The 19,834-nt window shown below is 41.9% G+C and overlaps 1 protein-coding gene across 2 annotated transcripts in view; it reads left to right on the top strand.

Moving 5' to 3' along the window:
* NR6A1 (nuclear receptor subfamily 6 group A member 1) overlaps window positions 1-19,834 on the top strand; it is an 84,555-nt gene that overhangs the window by 15,830 nt on the left and 48,891 nt on the right. For both annotated transcript variants that reach the window (XM_054174194.1, XM_054174193.1), the window contains one exon: window positions 2,788-2,844. In XM_054174194.1, the coding sequence (XP_054030169.1) occupies window positions 2,788-2,844 (57 nt within the window). The remainder of the gene's footprint in view (window positions 1-2,787; window positions 2,845-19,834) is intronic.

The following is a 19,834-nucleotide window of genomic DNA, read 5'->3' as shown; positions in this document are numbered from 1 at the left end:
AGACTTTTGTCCTTTTCATCTTTAGAGTTTCCAAAATCTTAGCTGGTTGTTAATCCATATCTCCTCTCTTAGCTGAATTGTTTTTAGCTTTGTATTGCATAAAATTGTGAAGACAAAGGGCTGCAGGGCGGCATGAGAGGCTAGGGATAAGAGAACAAAACCGACGTTGCTGTGTTGCGTAAAGAGCTGTCTGAAATGTTTAATACTGATTTACATGGATGAGAGTTCAAAATCCACTGACCCAAAGGAAGCTGTAGGATGAGTACTTGTTATACTTCATACACATTTCTGAAGTACAATTTTGAGACTAAGAGGTTAAAAATACCCATCTGCTAGTAGCACAAGAACAGAAGTGTTGAGGTGTTGCTACTATTATGACACCATAACCTTGCTACACTCCATATCCACACAGTTTGTGAGCCCTCAGCCAGCTGCTGGGTGCAGCATTGTGTGGGTTACAGCAGCACTTGACAGGACACTGAGGCAATCTGAGTAACTTCAAACTTGACCAACCAGACAGCTGTGACCGTAGAGCCTGGTGAACATCTTAGTAATTAACTTCAGGTCATGTTTGAAATTATTTTACCTTTTCCAAGCATAGCCTGGAAATACTGTTACACTTGTCTTGTTTACAGCCTTTAACAGGGTGTTACAGTGAGCAATCTGAACTATGGGATTTAATACCCTGGCTATCTCCAAATGCTTACCACTTGGAAGTTTCTCTTCAGAAGGCACATGCATTATTGGGTTGCTTTTTGAATGATACTTGATAAACTATTGCAGATGTTTGCAGGTGTAGCTTACTACTCTGAGTGACTGTTACTTACACAATGGCTTCTCAAGTGGTACAGACCGCTGCTGGCCGCTTGCTCTGAGCTGCTCTGTGCCATCTGGCTGGTGTGTTGGGCAGTTGACCTCTTTTTTTGCCAGAGAGCAGCAGGTAACCTTTAAATGACCATCTGCTAATCTGTTACTTCAACCTTTCTGAAAGCTCAGTTGTGCTCAATACCAGTATTTACATGAGCTGAATCTTACCGCTCTCGGAGGAATAAAAGTAACTTTAATGCTGCACTTCTGGGGTTATTTTGGCTATATGTGAAAGCAAATGTAGCTTTAAATAGGAAAAAACCCAAAACTCTTTCCAGGTGTCCAAAACTACTATACTGCAGATGAAGAGTGTGGTTTTTTAACTTAGTGTGACCTGCTGGCTCTTTCAGAGGGTTAGCAATTTCCATTTTAGGGAGACTGTAGTATGAAGGTGGGAATTAAGAAGATGCAGAGTGATTTTTTTTTTTTCTTTAAGCATAGCAAAGACCTGTAAGGTGCAGTCAAGTGTGACTGCTGGAAATGCTGCAGCGAGCATGTAGCCTGCAGTCTTCTGAACATTGGCTCAAGATCTGCGAGGAAGAGCCAAGCGAGATTATAAATTGATGTTCCAGGCAGTGAATGTCTTGGTAATTCAATGAACAGGGCAGCATTTCTGAATAAATGTACTGTTGTGTTTGTGGCTGCTTTTGATGGTGGCTGGTATTTAAAGTGTTAAATTCAAGCTGCCCAGTTTGTGTGGCAACACTGAGTGGGCTTCTAAGTGAAGCGCCTGCTAGGTGTGGCAAGAAAGCATGGCAGGAGGATTAAGTGACTGTGAGCTGCTGCTGTCTGCCCCTCACATTCTGTAAAAATGGTCTGCTGAAGTGTTTACATTTGTTTGTGGTTTGCCTTATTAGAGCAGAACTTTGCACTTTTCAGTGTAAACAGTGGTCTTCAGGGAACTGTCTGAATAAATGGGAGCTGGAAGAATGTGAAACAGGATTTGGGCTGACAGCAAACCCTGGCTGTGGGCTGAAGTTATGCTTCTGGGACTGCATTCTGTGGTTAGGAGCATAAACTTGTAGTATGCATTTATTGGGTCTTAAATCTAAAGGAAAATTACAGAATATATAATTGTGGTATCCACTAGTGTCAAAATGATGGAGATGGATTTGTTTCACTTGGGTGTTTGTGGTGATGTGCTAAGAGTGAATGGTTTTGGTTTTGTGGCTGGGTTTTGTGGGGTTTTTTTTTGGTGGGGTGTTGGGTTTTGTGTGGGGTGGGGTTTATTTGGTGTGGGGGTTTTGCTGTTGTTTGTTTGTTTGTTTTGAGAGATCAAGCCACAGAGAATTCCTTTGTTTTACCTAATCTTAAGTTAAAGCTGACCCTGTCACTGAAACACGGTTCTGGCCTAGTTCGGGTCCTGGTTAAGATGAACCCCTCCCAAAATGCAGAGAGCATCTGGCATTTGGTTCAGGTCATTTCTGACTATGTTTTGTCGTTGGCCTTTTGGAGTGTCTCTTACTTAAAGATATTAGTTTCTGATACTGCTCCAGATCAAATGAAATGAATTTGCATGTCTTTGGAAGGGGATCTGTCTTTGTATTGGGGAAACTTTCATGTCCTTTCATTCTGCAGTAATGCTCTGCTTACCAACTCATTAGACACAATATGAAGCTGGTATAATTCCAGATTTATTTGTGCTAGAAATTGTTCTGCATAGATATCCTCAAACCACTGCAAGCTACAGGTTACAAGTGACTGCTCAGAAAAGCAGATCCACAGGTAATATGCATGAGAGAGAAATATCTTAAGAGGGAAGGATAACACTGTTAATTTTTAACTGCTTCTCAAAGCAGCTTCCTCAGGTGATCAAAGACATGCAAATTCAATTGGAATGTAAATTAAAGCTTTCAAAATTAAAGCCTTCTTGGTAACATGCACATGACAACTTTTTCCTCATTTTTGCTTTCCCATTAGCTACAGATGTGGAGCAGATGAGTTCTTCTCCTGTCCTTCCTATGAACTCCATGGGCAGTAAGTACTCCTTTTCTTGCCACATGTTATGAGGTGGAATTTCTCATTCTGAGATAATCCAAAGATATGAATTTATGCTTCATGGTAGAGACTGTGAGAAAGCTCATGGAGATGGGGATTTCCATATCATCTCTTTCTTACAGAAGTAGCATAGACCAGGTGTGTACATCACCATTTACATCAGCACTGTGTGGGCTGCATAAGAACTGCTGCCATCAGAGATTTATCGGTGAAAGCTGTGAAGTAGATGCTTCTGTTAGTGATCAAAACCTGAGCTGCTGGTAAATTACATTGACAAAAGTGTCTGTTTGAAGTGTTTCAGTATCTCTAGCCTGGGATTTTTCATGAAACTGAATGCATGTGGAAGTCCACTTCAATTTCACTGCAGTTCTGGGCATGTAACTTTTTGAGACTTTGAAAATCCGAGCTACTGAACGCCAGACTCTCTCAGCACTCCATCTAGTGGTATTTGCTGTGCCGAGGGACCAAATGCCTTTTGTCCATTACAATCCACTAGATGGCAATGAGGCCCTGGCAGTGGTGGAAGGAGCAGGCCTAGGTCCCTAACTATTGTGCTCAGAGGGCTGAGCTCCCTGCAAATTTTTGTCTTTTGAGGGGGGAAGTTTCTGGATTTTAAAAAATGTGGCAGACTAACTGCCAGCTGATGTTAAAATTAACACTCAGATATTCAGACTTGCCAAAACCCTTCCAGAGTCAGGACAGTCTCCTTTCCACCTGTGATGTTGCTGATGGACTTACACTTTCATTGGAAAACTCTGAACTGTAATTCCTCTCTAATGAGCAATGTAGTTCCTTTTTATAATGAGAAGTTGTGTAATTGGAGTTGTGAATCATAGAATCAATAAGGTTGGAAAAGACCTCAAAGATCATCAAGTCCAACCTGTCACCCAAGACCTCATGAGTACTAAACCATGGCACCAAGTGCCACATCCAATCCCCTCTTGAACACCTCCAGGGACAGTGACTCCACCAGCTTCCTGGGCAGCCTGTTCCAATGGGTAACAACTCTTTCTGGGAAGAACTTTCTCCTGGCCTCCAGCCTAAACTTCCCCTGGTGCAGCTTGAGACTGTGTCCTCTTGTTCTGGTGCTGGTTGCCTGGGAGAAGAGATCACCCCCCTCCTGGCTACAGCCACCCTTCAGGCAGTTGTAGACAGCAATAAGGTCTCCCCTGAGCCTCCTCTTCTCCAGGCTAAACAGTCCCAGCTCCCTCAGCCTCTCCTCGTAGGGCTTGTGCTCAAGGCCCTCTCCCCAGCCTCACTGCCCTTCTCTGGACACGTTCGAGAGTCTCAATGTCCTTCTTAAATTGAGGGGCCCAGAACTGGACACAGTTTGTGTTGATTAATGGAACACTTTTGTAGGCAGCTAGCTAGGTTTTCATATAGCTGATCACTTTTATGTGGAAACAGGTAATTTCACTTGCATATGTGGAATAACTGAATTTTCTGTTTAGATGCATGTACAGGTTATGAAGCTATACTGGCTAATATGTTGAACCTTCGTAGCCTGGCATAGCTCTGATTTTACTTTATTCAGGCCTCTTGTGCATTAAAAGATGCTAAATGAAAACTAAATTTTCCAGTGTTCTCACATGGGAATGTATTTGCCAAATGCTAAAAGCAAGGCTGGCTGGCATGAACTGAATGACCTTTTCCCCCCATTAAATAACTGTGTATTATTGCTAGTCTGAATTTTTCTAGCTACAGTTTTCATCTGTTACCTTTTCCTAAACTGAAAAATGCTTGTTGAAGTTCTGTTCCCTATGAAGATATTTATATCAACTTTTGATAAACTAAATAAACTGAACTCCTTGAGTTGTTCTGATGTCTTCCTGTCTTTTGATCAACCTGTCACTGCTGGTGGGCAGGCTGAGCTGCAGCAGCTGGGCTATGGACATGCTGGTGGGCTGCTGGGTGGACAGCTGGGCAGCAGTGTCCTCATAGCGCAGCAGAGAGCTGAGCTGTCACTGGTCTGCCAGAGCTCCGGGGGTTGATAGATGAGCCTGGGTGATTCCTGCTGGGACAGATCTGAGACCTCTCCAACCCCAGCTGTCCAGCTTCTGTAGTAGCAGCACTGAACATGCTGGTGCTCAGCATTGTCCTGATCTGTTGGGTTTGGCTAGTATCTGAGGCAGGCAGTTCTGTGGGGTGGTGATCTCCGGTAGGGACTGAACAGTTGGTGCCAGAAATATCTAAAACTTCCCAAGCATGGATTTTGAAAAATTCTGAACATGTCTGCTAACCTGCCTGCCTCAGTTGTTTTTTTACCCCTTGCTGTCATTACCAAACAGGATTAAAGCAAAAAAAATTGAGGATTTCCACAACAGAATAGAAAACTGCATTCTTAGGCTTGTTTGTACATCCCAAGCATTTCAGATCTGTACAGTGTCTTGCTTAATCCTTTTGCTTGTCATGCATTAGCAGCCAGGGAGATGACCCCTTTACTGTAGTTTTCCTGTTTGAAATGAACTATTCAGAGTAATTGCAGTGAATTATGTTCACAGTTCCTTGCAAAGATGAACATCTCTGTTGGGGCTTCTGTATTTTGAATTCCCATACAGGTGTACGTGGAGAAAATCAATAAACCCTTTTGCTGTGTGGCTAGAGGGTGATTTTCAGGGCTAGGAAGAGGAAAGGGAGAAAGGTATTTAAAAAGCTAAAGCTACAGCTTTACAGCATAAATATATCAATGCTCCAACTACGGAATTCAAGTGAAACCTTCATTTGTGCTGTAAAGCTGTGGTGGAAGCTACACCATGTTCAGATGTGTAGTATAAATGAGAAAATGACTTTGCACAAGTAGAATTCTTTTAAACAACACTTCAAAAATACTGAGAAAGATACTGTTTTTAATGTACTTGCAGACTTGTACAGAAATGCACCTGACAGTTGGTCATCAGGTTTCTATGTTTAGACAAAGCTGCTTGTAAAATATACACCATGGAAGCACCATCTCTTGATGCTGCTTAAGTGACAGGAAGGACTAAGTCTGTGCTGAGGATGGATTGTGATGTTTTAATATATTTTAGACCACCACCACCTCACCAGACAAATAGATTCATGAGGATCCAATGCATGGAATGAGTGTCTGGGGGGCTGGAGGGTAGGGTCTTGTCTTGCTGCAGCAACTCATTAGAGTATCAAATTGAAGAAGTGCTTGTTCTTTCAAAACAAGTTACCCAAAATGCTTTGTACAGTTAGCATGCCTTAAAGGTTTGTGCCCTGTTAGTGTCTAATTTTCTACAAAGAGCCTTTATTTTATCCAGAATTTAATGCTTTGAGAGATGTTTAACTTCACTGTGGCTGTCAGGTGGCAGAGCACCAATGCTTGTGAAGGACACTGAATTTGAGTAAGATACTGGCAGAGCCACAGACCTGCCTTACCCTGTTATTGGTAGGCAGAACTTCTTTAACAGTTCAACAAAAAGTGTAAGTTGCTTTTCTTGCCAGAAAGATGCCCCAAGCTGTATGAGAGCAGTCTCTTAGCTAGCTGGTCCGCAGTTTGCATTCATTGATCAGTGAGTTGATAGAAATAAAAACCCACCGACAGCAATGAATGTTGATTGCAGCCATTAGATGCCAAAGATGTGCTGTGCTGTTCCTTCACACCACTCCAGTGTTACTGTTTTCAGGTGGATTAGTTGGTGTTACAGTCTTCCTGACCTCAGGACACACAACTGTTTCAGGGCTTTACAAAATCCTGGTGACTTCTGCAAAGTATGCTTTCACAGGCACAGTAGTAGAAAGTCTTCCACTTAAAAGCTACATTAGAAAATGCCTTTTTTCCTTCAGTAAAGGTGTTTTGTTTTGCTTGGTTATTCCACTTTATGCTACAAATTCTTGTGGTCAAGAATGTTTTGTAGTTTATATGGTTCTTGACTCTCTTGTTACCCCAAGGGCTTGAAAGCAGTACATTCACTGAACTTTCCCCATTCTTGCATTAAATTACTTTTCAAAAGTTCCCAAGAAGCACATTGCCCTCTGAGGCCTCATCCCAGAAGTATTCACATCAGACCAGTATCATGAGACCCACTTTGCTTAAAAGCATTCATGTCTTCACTGAGTTGTCTACTTGGCTATCAGAACCACCACCATGCCATCATGTTACTGAGGTATCTGTATCCACTACTAGGTGGTTTGAATGTTTGACATGCTGAACTTGTGCATGGGTTAAGACTTTTCATACCTTATGTCAAGAAGGCTCTGATGTTGGTAACTCAGCTGAGTTGTGCTCTACTGACATGTTTTGACAAAGACTTGTTCTGATACCTTAGTGCCACTAGGACATATGATGCAAACATATAAAGGTGCAAGGCACACTTGAAGGGAATGGCCTTAGCTTCTTAAGAGCCTGAGTTTCCTCTGATCCTCAGACAGGTATCTATTGAAAGTGCTGCCCATCTGTGACCATATCCAGAAGTAAAATTATACATGTTGCAAAATCTCTTCTAGAGCAGCCCAAGACAATATTCCTTGGCACATGTTTTGATTCTTCTTTTAGGGATTCTGCAGTCCCTGGGGGACAAAACAGCTGTCTGCACTCCTGTGAAGGCATGGGCCTACTAGAGCCCGCTGAGCAGTCCTGCATCTAAGCACCCAAGCAGGACTGAAAGAATCCCATGCAGGTACTGCAGAGGTGCCTGTCCTTTTGGTTTTCTGTCCCTTTGAAAGGAAGGAGACGTTTTTGCTTTCCTAGTTGTAAAGCAACAGTGTGAGTCACAGGAGCAGCTGGACCTTGCTGGGAGGGATCCAGTCCTCAGCCAGTTTTTGGTGAGCAGCTGCCGAAATCGAGTGCAGGTTCCTGTAAGCAAATGAACTGACATTCCAAAGCTTTTTCCAGTGGAGCTCAAGTTGCCAGCCCAAATGGAAAGGAGGTTTCCCTCCTGGTCTGGCCTATATTCTGCTATTTTCAAATTTATACCATGCTCAGATTTGTTTCCAAGTATACCATATGGTATGGATATGTTGCTGCTTTTGTGCTGCCCATACACAAACCTTGCATTGCTCTCAGATACTGTCTTGCAGAAATTCTGCTCTAGGATAAAGTTTGACTTTTGTTAAAGAGGAAAAACAAACGTTTCTTATACCCCAGTTTTGGAGAAAGTGGAAGAACTGGAAAAACTCAACCTCTGCAGCTCTTAATATAATCTGTAAATCATGACCTGTTAATGGCAACCATATGTGAAAAAGCTTTCCATTTACCAGAGGGTTTGTGATAAACCTCAAGGTACAGTCAACGGTCGATGGTTTTTTCTAGTTCTCAAACTCACCGACAGCGTTGAATGTTCACTGAAGCTATCCAAAGATGGCTGTATACAAGCACTGTATGTATTTTCCATGCATATGTTTTCCATAGACTAGCAGTGGAAACACTGCTGAGGACTGCACATTCTTTATTGTAAAGTCTTAAATTGCAAGTATTTTAATTATGAAATGGAACCGTGAGGACTAATGGATTGCAGAAGTGTAACTACAGTTATGGATGCTAAGTTGACTTAAGAGTTTCTTAGAAGAGCTTTGAACAGATCTGAACTGCACTTGTGAAAAAGCCCTTCCTCCTGTGGATATACATATTCTAAATAGTTTTGCTAAGGGTGTTTATAATGTTTCAGATTTCCTTATGAAGTTCAGTTAAACAAAGCAAGGGGATACCTCTAACTGTAGACCAACAGAAGTGAGGGCAAGGGGATCCCCTTCTTACTTGAGTACCCAGTGTCTGTATTTCAGTAGCTCTTATGCCCTTCTTGCCTGTGGGCTTTAAAAGGCTTTATCTGTGCCATTGCTTTAAGGCATGCAGATTCTCAGCCACTGCAGGACTGAACAAAAGTGACTCTTCAATGGCAGGAACATCTTACTAGGCAGAGCTGCTGGAGAGTGGAATGGGCCCTGCTCATGAGCTTCTTTGGTCACTTGACTCTTAACTGAATCAACTTGACCCTAGAACGTTTGTTTCTTATGGGCTGTAGCTGGAATGATTCTCCAAACCTGTCTATTGGGACAAACTTCCCTCTGCTGTCTCTGCTTACTCACTTGCCTGATATGCTGAGCTGCTGTGGCCCTACGAGCTGCAGAAAGCAGGAAGGGGCATCACTGAATCACCAGTGAGTTTGTATGTGAGCAAGTTCACAGAGGCATCCTGTTTGGTCAGATTCCTCTGTTTGGAGATGGAGGAGCCTAGCTGACTTTCAGGGGTGTGGGAAATCCTGACCCAAGGGAACCACTGCACAAGAAGTCCCAATCCTCACATGATTTTTAGTATGATCTAGAATATAACTGGAGCAGGTTAACTGCATGTTTTTAACTGAATATGTAAATGTCTGCCTCAGACTATACTGTTAGACTAATTGTATTCTTTCCCCTGAAAAGTGGAAAAGGATTTGCTCTCTTTAAATCTCTATTGCATCTCTCTAATTATCTTCTCCCTGGCTTGCATGGTTTGAGAGAGAGAAGTTATTTGCAGCTTTTTGTTAAAAATTCTGCTGCTGTATGTAAACTAACTCTGCTGTGAGTGAAGTGGAGCCTGTAGAGTTAAGGGGGTGTGTGTAATCTATTGCTTTAAAATTCTGGAGACCTGCTTTCATTCAGCATATTTTCTCATTATAGGGACTATTAAGTGTCTCTCTGACTATCCTGATCTGATACATGTAATTTAACAGTGAGTGTATTGTTTGAAACAATCTACTATACTGAGCAAGCTGTCTGACAGATAAGCTTGCTCACAATACAGTCTGTAGTCTGCACTTAAATAGAATGATTTCAATGGTATCATTAAACATCAACAGATACTGAAAATCAAAAGAATTCTCTGAAAATTAAGTCTCACCTCTTTCTTGCCATCTTTTTCAAGTAGAGCTGGTGGAAAGAACAAAGAAAATTTCAATTAGTAACAAGCATTGCTCAGCCTTGAGCCCTCATGAGGGTACCAGTGTGAAGGGTAACTACATGTGGTAGGTAGAACATAAATCAAGGAAACTAAGCTCAAGTCAAGCATGAAATTTCAGTTTTAATAAACCAAAACAATGTTTATCTTCAAACTACATTGTGAGAGGGTGTTTTCCTCAGTTCACTACCTCTTCCTTCTTTTGTACCTCCCCTGGCCTTTCACTCCAGCTTTCATGTTCTCATTTCACAGTGTAAGCACTTGAATTTCTTCTGAATAAAACCAAACTGCATGTGTTACTTCTATATCCTAGCTGCATGCTCCTTCCCTTTCACAAAGTTCAAAGCTCTCCATCAGCTAGATGTTTGGACAGATTCCAAAATGATAAAAATTCTCTGGAAAAGTAACTGGCCAGTGTGTGCAAGGCACAGACAGACATACAGATACAGAGAGACAAAGATTGATTCTTCATAACTCTTCTCTTGGTAAAAGTTTTACCCCTAGAACTGCATACAAAATCCACGTTCCCTTTTCACTTTCCAAGTCCCTTCTCTTGGGAGATGGGGGTGTGTGTGTACATGTATCTATATAGTGTAAGGAAACTTGCAGGGTTACTGTTAACAGGAAAAGCCATCTGAAAACCACAGTAGTGAGTGGTACTGGCACAGAGATAGAGTTCTCTTCCAATAGCACTTCCTCTTCTTGAGCAACATTAAGTGATTGCCCATGTCTTACAACAAAACAGCTCATGTCACTATTTCCCTACTGAAGTGTCTTTATTCTTAATGGAAGCCTCAATAGTGGGAGGCAAAGCACCTGCAACAGCTTTGAGTTGGGTGAGCAGAGGGCAGTTAGAAAAGCCTGTACTTGATTGCTAACTGAGCTTACTGTGCCATGATTTTTTGGGGGGTTTATTGGTTTGGGGTTGTTTGGGTGTTGGTTTTATTTTGGTGTGTGTGTTTTATTGTATGGTGGTTTGGTTGGGTTCTCCTCCCCCTCTCCCCTTCAGTTTGTATGGTGAAGCTGACAAGATGCTACTGAGGTTGTTCTGTGGCTTTTAGTCTGACACAAGAATAAAGGTGTATGTCCTTCAACATAGCTTAATTTTGTATTGTTTTTGCCTGGGAAGCACTGCAACCCTAAGTCTAGGAAGCCACCTCTATTGTTATTGCTTAATTATTTTCTGTTGTGGAAAAAACAACATTAAATGGACCCAACACTTTCCCCAGAAGTTAAAAGCCAGTCAGCTGTGGGACATGGGGCTCAGAAACCCTGACTCTGTTAGCTCTGCACATGGTGTGCTTTATCAACTGGCAGCCCATGAGGCTGTCAGTGTAATACTGTGAATCAGGGAGGTAGTGAATTGCTGAAGTAGAGCTTCACAATGAAAATGATGTGGACTTGGGAGCACATGGGGTTTTCTTTCAACTTAAGGTGGAGAGAATGGGTTTGTGTATGAAGAAAATGGCTTCCTCAAAGTATGCACATAAACCCTGGAACAGAGAGGTTAACCTGGTAGTTATTTGAAGTGTGGGGACATGATTTAGTTTTTGTGGATGTTTGTGGTGCTCTATTTATGGTACCTGAAAAATTCTTACACCCTAATTGAATCATTCTATTAATTTCTCACAATAAGGCTTTTATTTATAGCAGGGCAGGAATACTAATGGCACTGCCCTAGAGTGACACTGAATAAATTTAACATGCATTCTCAGGAGACTTTCAAGACCATTCTGGATGTGTTCCTGTGTGACCTGCACTAGATGATACGGTCCTGCTTTGGCTGGGGGGTTGTACTTGATCTCCCTAGATCCCTTTCAACCCCTTACATCCTGTGATCTGATGATAGAACAGCAGCTCTGCTTTCCCTTCCACTCCCCCTGCTACGGCTGTGACTCTTGGGGGTTATGTGCAGCTCCACCTTATGACATCCGGGCAAAGACTGTGCTCTGCACATGACAGTGTCCTAGTACCTGCCATGAAGCATCCACGGAAATGACACAGCAGAGACTCTTGCATGTGGCCTGTAACAAGCTTCCCTTGTACTAGAAAATCGTGTTTTCTTTGGAGATGTGAATGACCTCAGTGGTGTAAGCCTGCAAATACACCTTGACATAACAATGGGGAGACAAGGATGTAATCACTGGCAGTATTTTTAGTTAGTTATTGCTGTTGTTTCATTGAAATTTGGGTGAGTGCCTCTTCCCAGGCAAGGCCATGGCCAAACATTTGGTTCATCAGTTTTCCTACAATTACCACTTGAGATTTTTTTTTTTTTACCTGTCCAAAAGCTCCTTGGACTACTACCTGACAAGTCTTGGGACTGCATGAAATCGGGGACAAAGTTACTAGTCTGTTCCATTTGCCTTTGAGCATGTGATGGGATCCTAGAGAAAAGAAATGCAGAGCTCTCATAGGACCTTAGAGAAACACTGTTAATACCAGTTTCCAGCTATTTATGGAGGACCTATCAAGTTATTTTTATGTCACTTTAAGTTGATAGGTTTGCTTGTGGATGCAGCATACCCTCGACTTTTGTAAGGTGTTTGACTTAATACTGTATGACAACTTAAACAGCAGTGATACAAATTTGCTGTGGCAAATGTTAAAAGGATTAAAAACCGGGTAGGTCTGGATGTAATTCTGAGTGGGGACTTGATGAAGTTGGTACAGTCTTGGAGTGACTGTTTGCCATGTCTTAAAACATAGTATCAGACTGAGCTTTTTAGACAGAAGTGGCACAAATCTGGATCTCTAGATAAACCAAGCACAAATGAATGCTTCATTGTAGAGAAATGTGAAGTTTCACGTTTGGGAACAAGGAATACAGACCATGTGTGAACAGAAAGGACCCCACTGCATGAAGCAGTACTTGCTGTGGTAGATAATTAACTGCATGTGCGTGCACAATCTGACTTTTACTACTGTGCACACAATGAAATATTGAATAGAAGCAGAGGCTGTTCCATCTGCATTTAGGTTCTCCTGTAACTGCTGAAATACTTTGTCCAGTTCTGGTACAGGCTGCCCTAAAGACACTGCTAAGCTGAAAAGGTTTCTGAGATCAGTGGAGGGCAATTAAACAGTCAGACTGTCACCAGTTCATTGAAGTTCTTTGAAGTAAACCAGTGAAGGTTAGGGAGTTTTGTCCTATCTGTTAACATGTTCCCCTGCACAAACTGAGCAAGTTAGAGGACAGCAGAGCTGCCTTGGGCTTAATAATGGGTCTGGTTGTGCAGACAGGAAGGAGTACCCTGAAGATGGGTGTTAACAGGGAAAAACAATTTAACTTGCTCTTCAGAAACTTATTGTGGGAACTTTTGTTTCAGGAGCATCAGTAAAAGTGCAAAGGTATTTTTGAACTGGAAGAAGGTGATTTTGAGGAAAGAACCAACAACTATTATGTATTATATACTCATTGGAGAATAAATGAATTTTTAGGGGAAGAGTGGATTTACTTTGGTTTTGATTCTTTTTGCCATAAAATGGTAGTACATGTAAAATAAAGCATTTATGAATGAGCTAATGCAGATGTTCCTGCAATCTGACAGCCCAGGCTGAGTGATTGGATGCCCTCTGGGTTTTTAAAGCACTTTACTGAGCTCTTTCCAAACAACTGGAATAGTGAAATAGTTGTATTTTTAAAACAAAACTTGTTTTACCTTTCTAGAACAAACACACAAGCTCTCTCAATCAGACCCTTCATCTCCTGTTGTCTGCTCAAGGAAGTATTTATCATATTTGCTTGTATTGATAAGGGCTGCCAGGGCTGGAAGACACTGTCATGGTCAGAAGCTTCCTCACTGACCTACTTACACAGGACCAATCGTTCTGGATTAGACTCCAGCTCACTGTCCTGTCTCTAAAGTTGTGTTTGTGTAAGATGAAGGGATCAGATGCACAATGTCACAAGACCTGACTCCCTCTTCACCAGATTTTCCAAAGGACTAAGTACAATTTCTCCCAGGCAAACTGGGGAGAAGATAAGGAGCTTCTTCAGGACCATAAAAACTTTCCAGCACCCCAAGGGTGGCCTAAGGGATGTTTTTCTGAGTAGACCCAGCAGCAGTGGTTTTTGGAGCAAGCTGCATTTACAAGCTATTTGTTCCTGCAGTGTACATGGAACAGAAATGACCTCAGCCCAGGATGTCTCAATAGTAGTGTATCTTCATCTCATTTTACAGAGCTTCAGAAAAGCTACCTTGATGTTTTGGACCACTATTGAATTGTAGCTGTTGGCTGCAATCAATGAAGGAGTTCTGACTCTAAAATAAAATCAAACAGTGGCTGACAGATGTTTAGAAAAGGATACAAAGAGGAGAAACTTGCATATTTCCTACTCATCATGTGCTGTCTTCCAGACATTTTTCAACACACCCAGACTTCTGGAGACAGGCTTCTGTGCATCCAGTAACCATGAACACATTTTTCTTCTCATGAATTTTCACAGCTTCCCTATGAAACTTGATCCTCATTTTTTCAAGATAACATTTGTGGCCACGAAGATTATTGTCTGTATTAGATTAATAATTTTTAATAGAGAGTAAACTCTGTTCTCTCAAGAAATTCCTGCAGTTGTACTGTGCCCTGACCCATCTAATGCTGAGCAAACAGCTTCTGTAGATATAAATAATGTTGTCTCTTTTGGTAGATTAAGCATGCTAAACAGTTCATCACTGAAATAACAGGGTTGCTCTAGACCTGTAACACTTGATATTTATTATGGTAGTGAATTTCGGATAGATGCTCCTTCAGAAGGCACTCCTGTGCTGACTGCTTTTCTTGGCTGGCAACTGTGTCTGTGAAGATCAGAAAGATTTCCCATCAGCTGTGAATTTAGGCATAGTTCCTGTGCCTTGGTTTCGGGAAGGAGAGAGATGATCCTAACTGCAAATGATTCTGTTACTGCAATTGTTTTCTGCCTTTTAGCATTTCAGAAATTGCTGGCACAGTCATCAGGATGACAGGCTTCAAAAATTAGTTCTTCTGTTGCAGAGAATTGCTTTTTTTTTTTTGCTCTGAGATTGGAACTGGTTCAACTTGGCCAGTCATTTTCAGGGTGGGGAGGACAGAAAATGCCTTCTGTTCTCATGTTGCTCTTAACACTCAGGTTGAGATTCCCTTGCTACTGCTTCTGAAATGTATAAAGACAATCCTATTTTTTGGAATTAGGGTCTCCTTTGCTTTTGATGAGAGAGTGCACACTGCACAGCCTGCACTGTGTGGGCTCCTAAACATGATGCCTGCCCTGGTGTGTGTGTTTCACAGGGAGTAATTATTTAGTTTTCAAATTTAAGTTACTGAAGAAATGCCCAGGACCTGCATGTGCAATTGGCAAACATGGGAAGAAAATATCCTGCAGAGCAGTCGGGAGACAAATTTGAGGCATTTGCTTCATTTCTATGGCTCACTCTAAAGACCATACTAAAACATGATCCCTGCTCCAGAGGGAAGGTTTGTCCCTGAGAGCAGGATATTTCACAGGTGGCTTCCTGTGACTCCGGCCCAGGATATTTCCTACCCCCCTACCCCCCCATATGCTAATTGGGACTTTTTTTTACATAGCTTAGAATATTAGCAGCTCCACCTGGATAAAGTTCAGGTTATCTGCTTGGGAAGATCTGCTTGGATGGAGAAGGGATCAAATGAAGGGATTTGCTTTTCATAACCATAATGTCTCTTTGCAGTTCATTGGTAACTGTCCATTTGAAGGTAATTAGTCTCTGTTGTTCAGCATTATAACCCAGCAATTCTCATCTGATAAGATTTTGAGATCTGGAAACACCTTTTGGTTCGGTTTTGGCAGCTTGGCACCTCTGGGTCAGTTCTATGCTGCCATCTTGTAAGACTCCATTTCGCGATACACCCGGTAGAAGAAAGATTAAACTTCCAATAACTGTAAATAACTGAAGCAAAGAAAATGACATTGTAATGATCAGGGAGAAGACAGGTGAGGGTCTATCCTGTCATCATCTCCATTCTCATTTTCCAAACTGCTGTAAGATTTTTATCACTTGTCAGTACCTGGCTTAGCTGGAAACGCATTGTTCTCTGCTTCAGGAGTGTCTTCCTTGTGAGCTGAATGGGTGCTACACAGAGCAAGTGCTCTGATCTCACTGAACTTCTGTAAGATGCTGGCTTCCCATTTTCTGGGTTTCTCCCATTTAGTCCCAGCAGATACCACAAGACCTCGAGGTACAGTGCTCCTTGCTGGCAGGCAGAAAACATTATTGCACCCATATCCACACCATGGACCAATTTCCACCTGGTTTCATTGCTGCTTGTTGACATTTTCACACCACATTCCTTTAGCCTTGCTTACAAATGCTCTGAACTCCAGCACATGCACACTCTCTAGAGAACGTCAGCCATGTTTGTGAGAATTTTCTCTCTGCTGCTTGGGTATGTTGCTCAGCCATGGAGGGGCAGCAGCTCTGTAACTGTTCCTCAGGTGATAAAATTTAAAATAGAAGTATCTTGAAAAACTCTTGTAGAACTAAGTATGATTTTTTTTTGGGGTGGGAAAAAAAGGGCACTCTCTCATGTCCGGTTACCAGACAAATATCCTCTTGGAAGAAAGATCTCTTCCTCCCCCTTCTTATATATTTATTTTCCATAGTTGTATGCTTGTAAATATTGCATGAATGTGGCAGTGACCCCAGTGAGCAGGACTCAGCCACTCTTTTTGGAATGATACATTTAGCCTATTTAAATGCAGCCATCATGTGAAACTAAAAGGAGAAAGCGTACTCCTGTTCATTTAGAAGAACGAGCTTTGGATAACGTCACCCAAATATTGCCAGGTTTTTATCTTGCCTATAAAATAAATTGGTCCCAGTGTGCTGTGAGATGCACATAAAAGTTGGAATATTAAAGTAGTATAAAATTCAGATGCCTTGGCAGATCTGGTTTTAGAATTCTGGGAAAAAAAATTGAATGGGTTTGCTAAGTACAATTTATGAGGAGTAACATACTGGAGATTTTTGTCTGTGAATCTCAATCTATTGGCAACATTCCCGCTTTTTTTGGGTGCCCTTTCTACTGCTTTGTGATTGCATCACCCACCTTTTCTCCTGGGGTGTGATGGCAGCACAACTGTTCTAGATGTGTTTTGTACCACAGCATGAGAAGCCACAGCCACTGATAATTCTGTAACTCGGTGGTTGTTCTGTTCTTTGAACTGCAGATTCTGCAATCACTTCTTTATTTTTATAGTTTTCCTTTTACACTGAATTCATTGGTGTTTAGAAAATATTGTCTGCTGTTTTCAGATGCACCTTCTTTCCCTCCCTCTCCTGGATGCTTACACCAACAAATGGGTGTTTGCAAGATCTATGGTTCAATAATCGCTTTCTAACTGGAACAGTTAAGAGTTGTGAGAGGAGAGGAAATCTGTCATAAAATGTTCCAAATGGAAATCTGCTTTTCTAGGGCTTCAGAAAGATAACCCAGAAAGCATAAGGGGATATACTGCAATAGTGTCAAAATTTGGATAGAAAAAATCTTTATCCTCAGTAAGTAAACACCAGGGCTGAGGGGGGAAGTCTGGTTCTGCTCTCAGGCTGAGCAATCCCATCCAACTATCCTTTGAGGGCACCACAGAGCTCACACAGATGATACAAATGAAAACAGCCTCACTTTAATATTTCAGTATGTTCTTCATTTCCAATGTAGACTGCAGAAATATTGCATCTATCCACTGGTTACCGAAGGAAGAAAATGAATTAAATAGGGCAAACAAAGCTGAAGCTAAGCTATTATGTATTTCAGATTGCTTAGTATTTGGCTTGTGGACCAAATGCTTTAGATTATAAGACATAAGCCTTTCAGAACCTTAAGTTATTTTAAAATTAAATGGATGACAGGCACAGGTCTGCTGCATGGATTTGATTTTTCTTTGTGTCTTAGCAGAAGTAGTAAGCAATGTCTGTCAGTATCTAATAAAGCTATTTTCTGCTATTATAGAGAGGCTGCTGTGAGAAACAGAACTGAGAGAGTACCACATTTTCAATAAAACAAATTGAACAGATTCTCAGAAATCTAGGTCACAGTAACAGATGACCTATACATGGTCCTAGTTTTTGATGCAACTGTCTAATCTGCTCTGAGAGTACTAGCCAGACATCATTCCTAATTGACCTTGATATTCAGTGAACAGAAAGAAAGCTAAAGCCACATGATATTTAAATCTTTAGAAGAAAAAATATATGGTGAACTTGAATGCATTCTGTTTTGTAACTGAACCTTGTCTGCAAAAGTGTTGATAATCTTAAAAATCTGAATTTGAGACTCCACCTCAAGAGGTAAATCTGAATACAAATAGCCCTTCGTAACATCCCAGCCAGGGGACAGCTTTCATGTCCCTTGTGTAACTGCATTTTGTAATACAGCTGCCCTGTCAGCCCTCCTCAGACCTTGTCATGAGCACACAATGTTCTCCAACCAGGTGAGAGCTCTCTCAGTCCCTTGGACTAGTCAGTTCAGCTTGATGCACAGGCCTAATGGTACCCAGATTTCAGGCAGTGTGATTATGTAAATGGAGCTGCTGAGACAGGGTGCTGGCACGCATGCAGCTGTAGAGTTAAGTAAATGTGGGAGACTGAAGATTACAGGAGGTATGGTTAAACCATGACCACCACTGTTTAGAGATGAGACTGGATTTTTATTCATGACATCACACTGGAGATACAGGCACTAAGGGCTCTTGACACAAGAAAGAATGGGCATGTACTTCTGCACTTCAGTAAATGGATGGTCTGCAGTAAACCCAAAAGAAATCAAGTAGCAAAGTCTTGAATGCACATGTGACGAGGTGCTTTAGGTTACCAAATTACAAATGGGTAAACATATTACAGGAGTGGTTTGGATTGATAAGCTCTGGTTTCTGGACCTCATCAAGTGTTTCCCTGTGCCCATATCCAGCAAGAAGTAACTGCGTCACTCCTGTGGTTCCTCGTGCCTGGTGCTGGAGCTGCCATCAGAACACAGGCAATGTCCGTGGTGCACTACAGCAGCTGTGTGTGCGGTGGAGGGAGCCCCTGGTGAGGCAATAGTGGTGTCCAGTGGGGAGAGATGCCTGCTGCTCTGTGTGCCAGCCACCTCAGCATGCCTGCCTCGAGCAGTCTCCTGTCCTTAATCACATTTTGGCATCTCACCTCAGACAGTCTAGCCTTTTTTGGTCAAACACGGGTTAATGGCGGGTCTGAGTGATGTGGTGTTGCAAGCCCAAATGGTGTACAACTGCGAGCAACCTGCTACCAAGCAAGAGAACTCCTGCTCTCCAGCTCACTGCGGTATTCACGTGTGTGGTATTCAGGTGGCACAATTGTTAATGCAGAAGCTGTTTGGTACTGGGGTGCACCAGAATTTGCAGTTTTATTCAGTGGTCATTCATGGTGACTCTGTTGATTTCTTTGGATTATGGTTTGGGACAGCTGCTAATAGTTCCCACTATTTCCAGGCAGTGCAGGGAAAGTAAGAATGACTGAAGTCTCTTTAACAAGGTGATGTCATCAGTCTGTATGGCCATGTTGCTGCTTTTCAAAACATCCTCATGCTTTCACATTCTCCTTTGCAGAAAAATACCCCATTGTTGTCTTTGGAGTTCTTAATGTGTGAAACTTTTGAGTGATATTAATACTGTGGGTCTGAAGTGATTACAGCATCTGCTGGCTGTTAAGACAAAAAGAAATTCCTAGGATTCTGCATTTTTTTTTCCCCAATTGCTGAGGTTCTTGCTAGCTTTCAGCATGCCTGATGCATTTTCATTGGCAACTAACCCTGTAACGCAGTACTGCATTAATGAACAGTCAGATTATATACCCGCTGATCTCTTGCATCAGATGCAGCTTCCAAATCTGTCAGTGGTTAACAGCTTTCTTCTTTTTTGTGAGTCTTTATAGGATTTCTATTAGAGTAGCTGCTTGGGAGTTGGAAAAACTGGCTTGCAACTTATCTGTTATTTATGGGCAGTTTAAAAAAACCTCAACCACACACAAACAGCCATCAGCATCCTTTACTTATGTGCATGACAGGATTAGTGCCATGTCCAGGCTGAGCCTGCAGATGTTTGCAGGGGCAGGTTATGCCCAG

This window comes from Dryobates pubescens, chromosome 29, assembly GCF_014839835.1.
Source record: "Dryobates pubescens isolate bDryPub1 chromosome 29, bDryPub1.pri, whole genome shotgun sequence".
NCBI classification, from domain to species: Eukaryota; Metazoa; Chordata; class Aves; order Piciformes; family Picidae; genus Dryobates; species Dryobates pubescens.
Note: the sequence above shows the minus strand (reverse complement) of the source record. Positions and strands in the feature narration are given on the sequence as shown.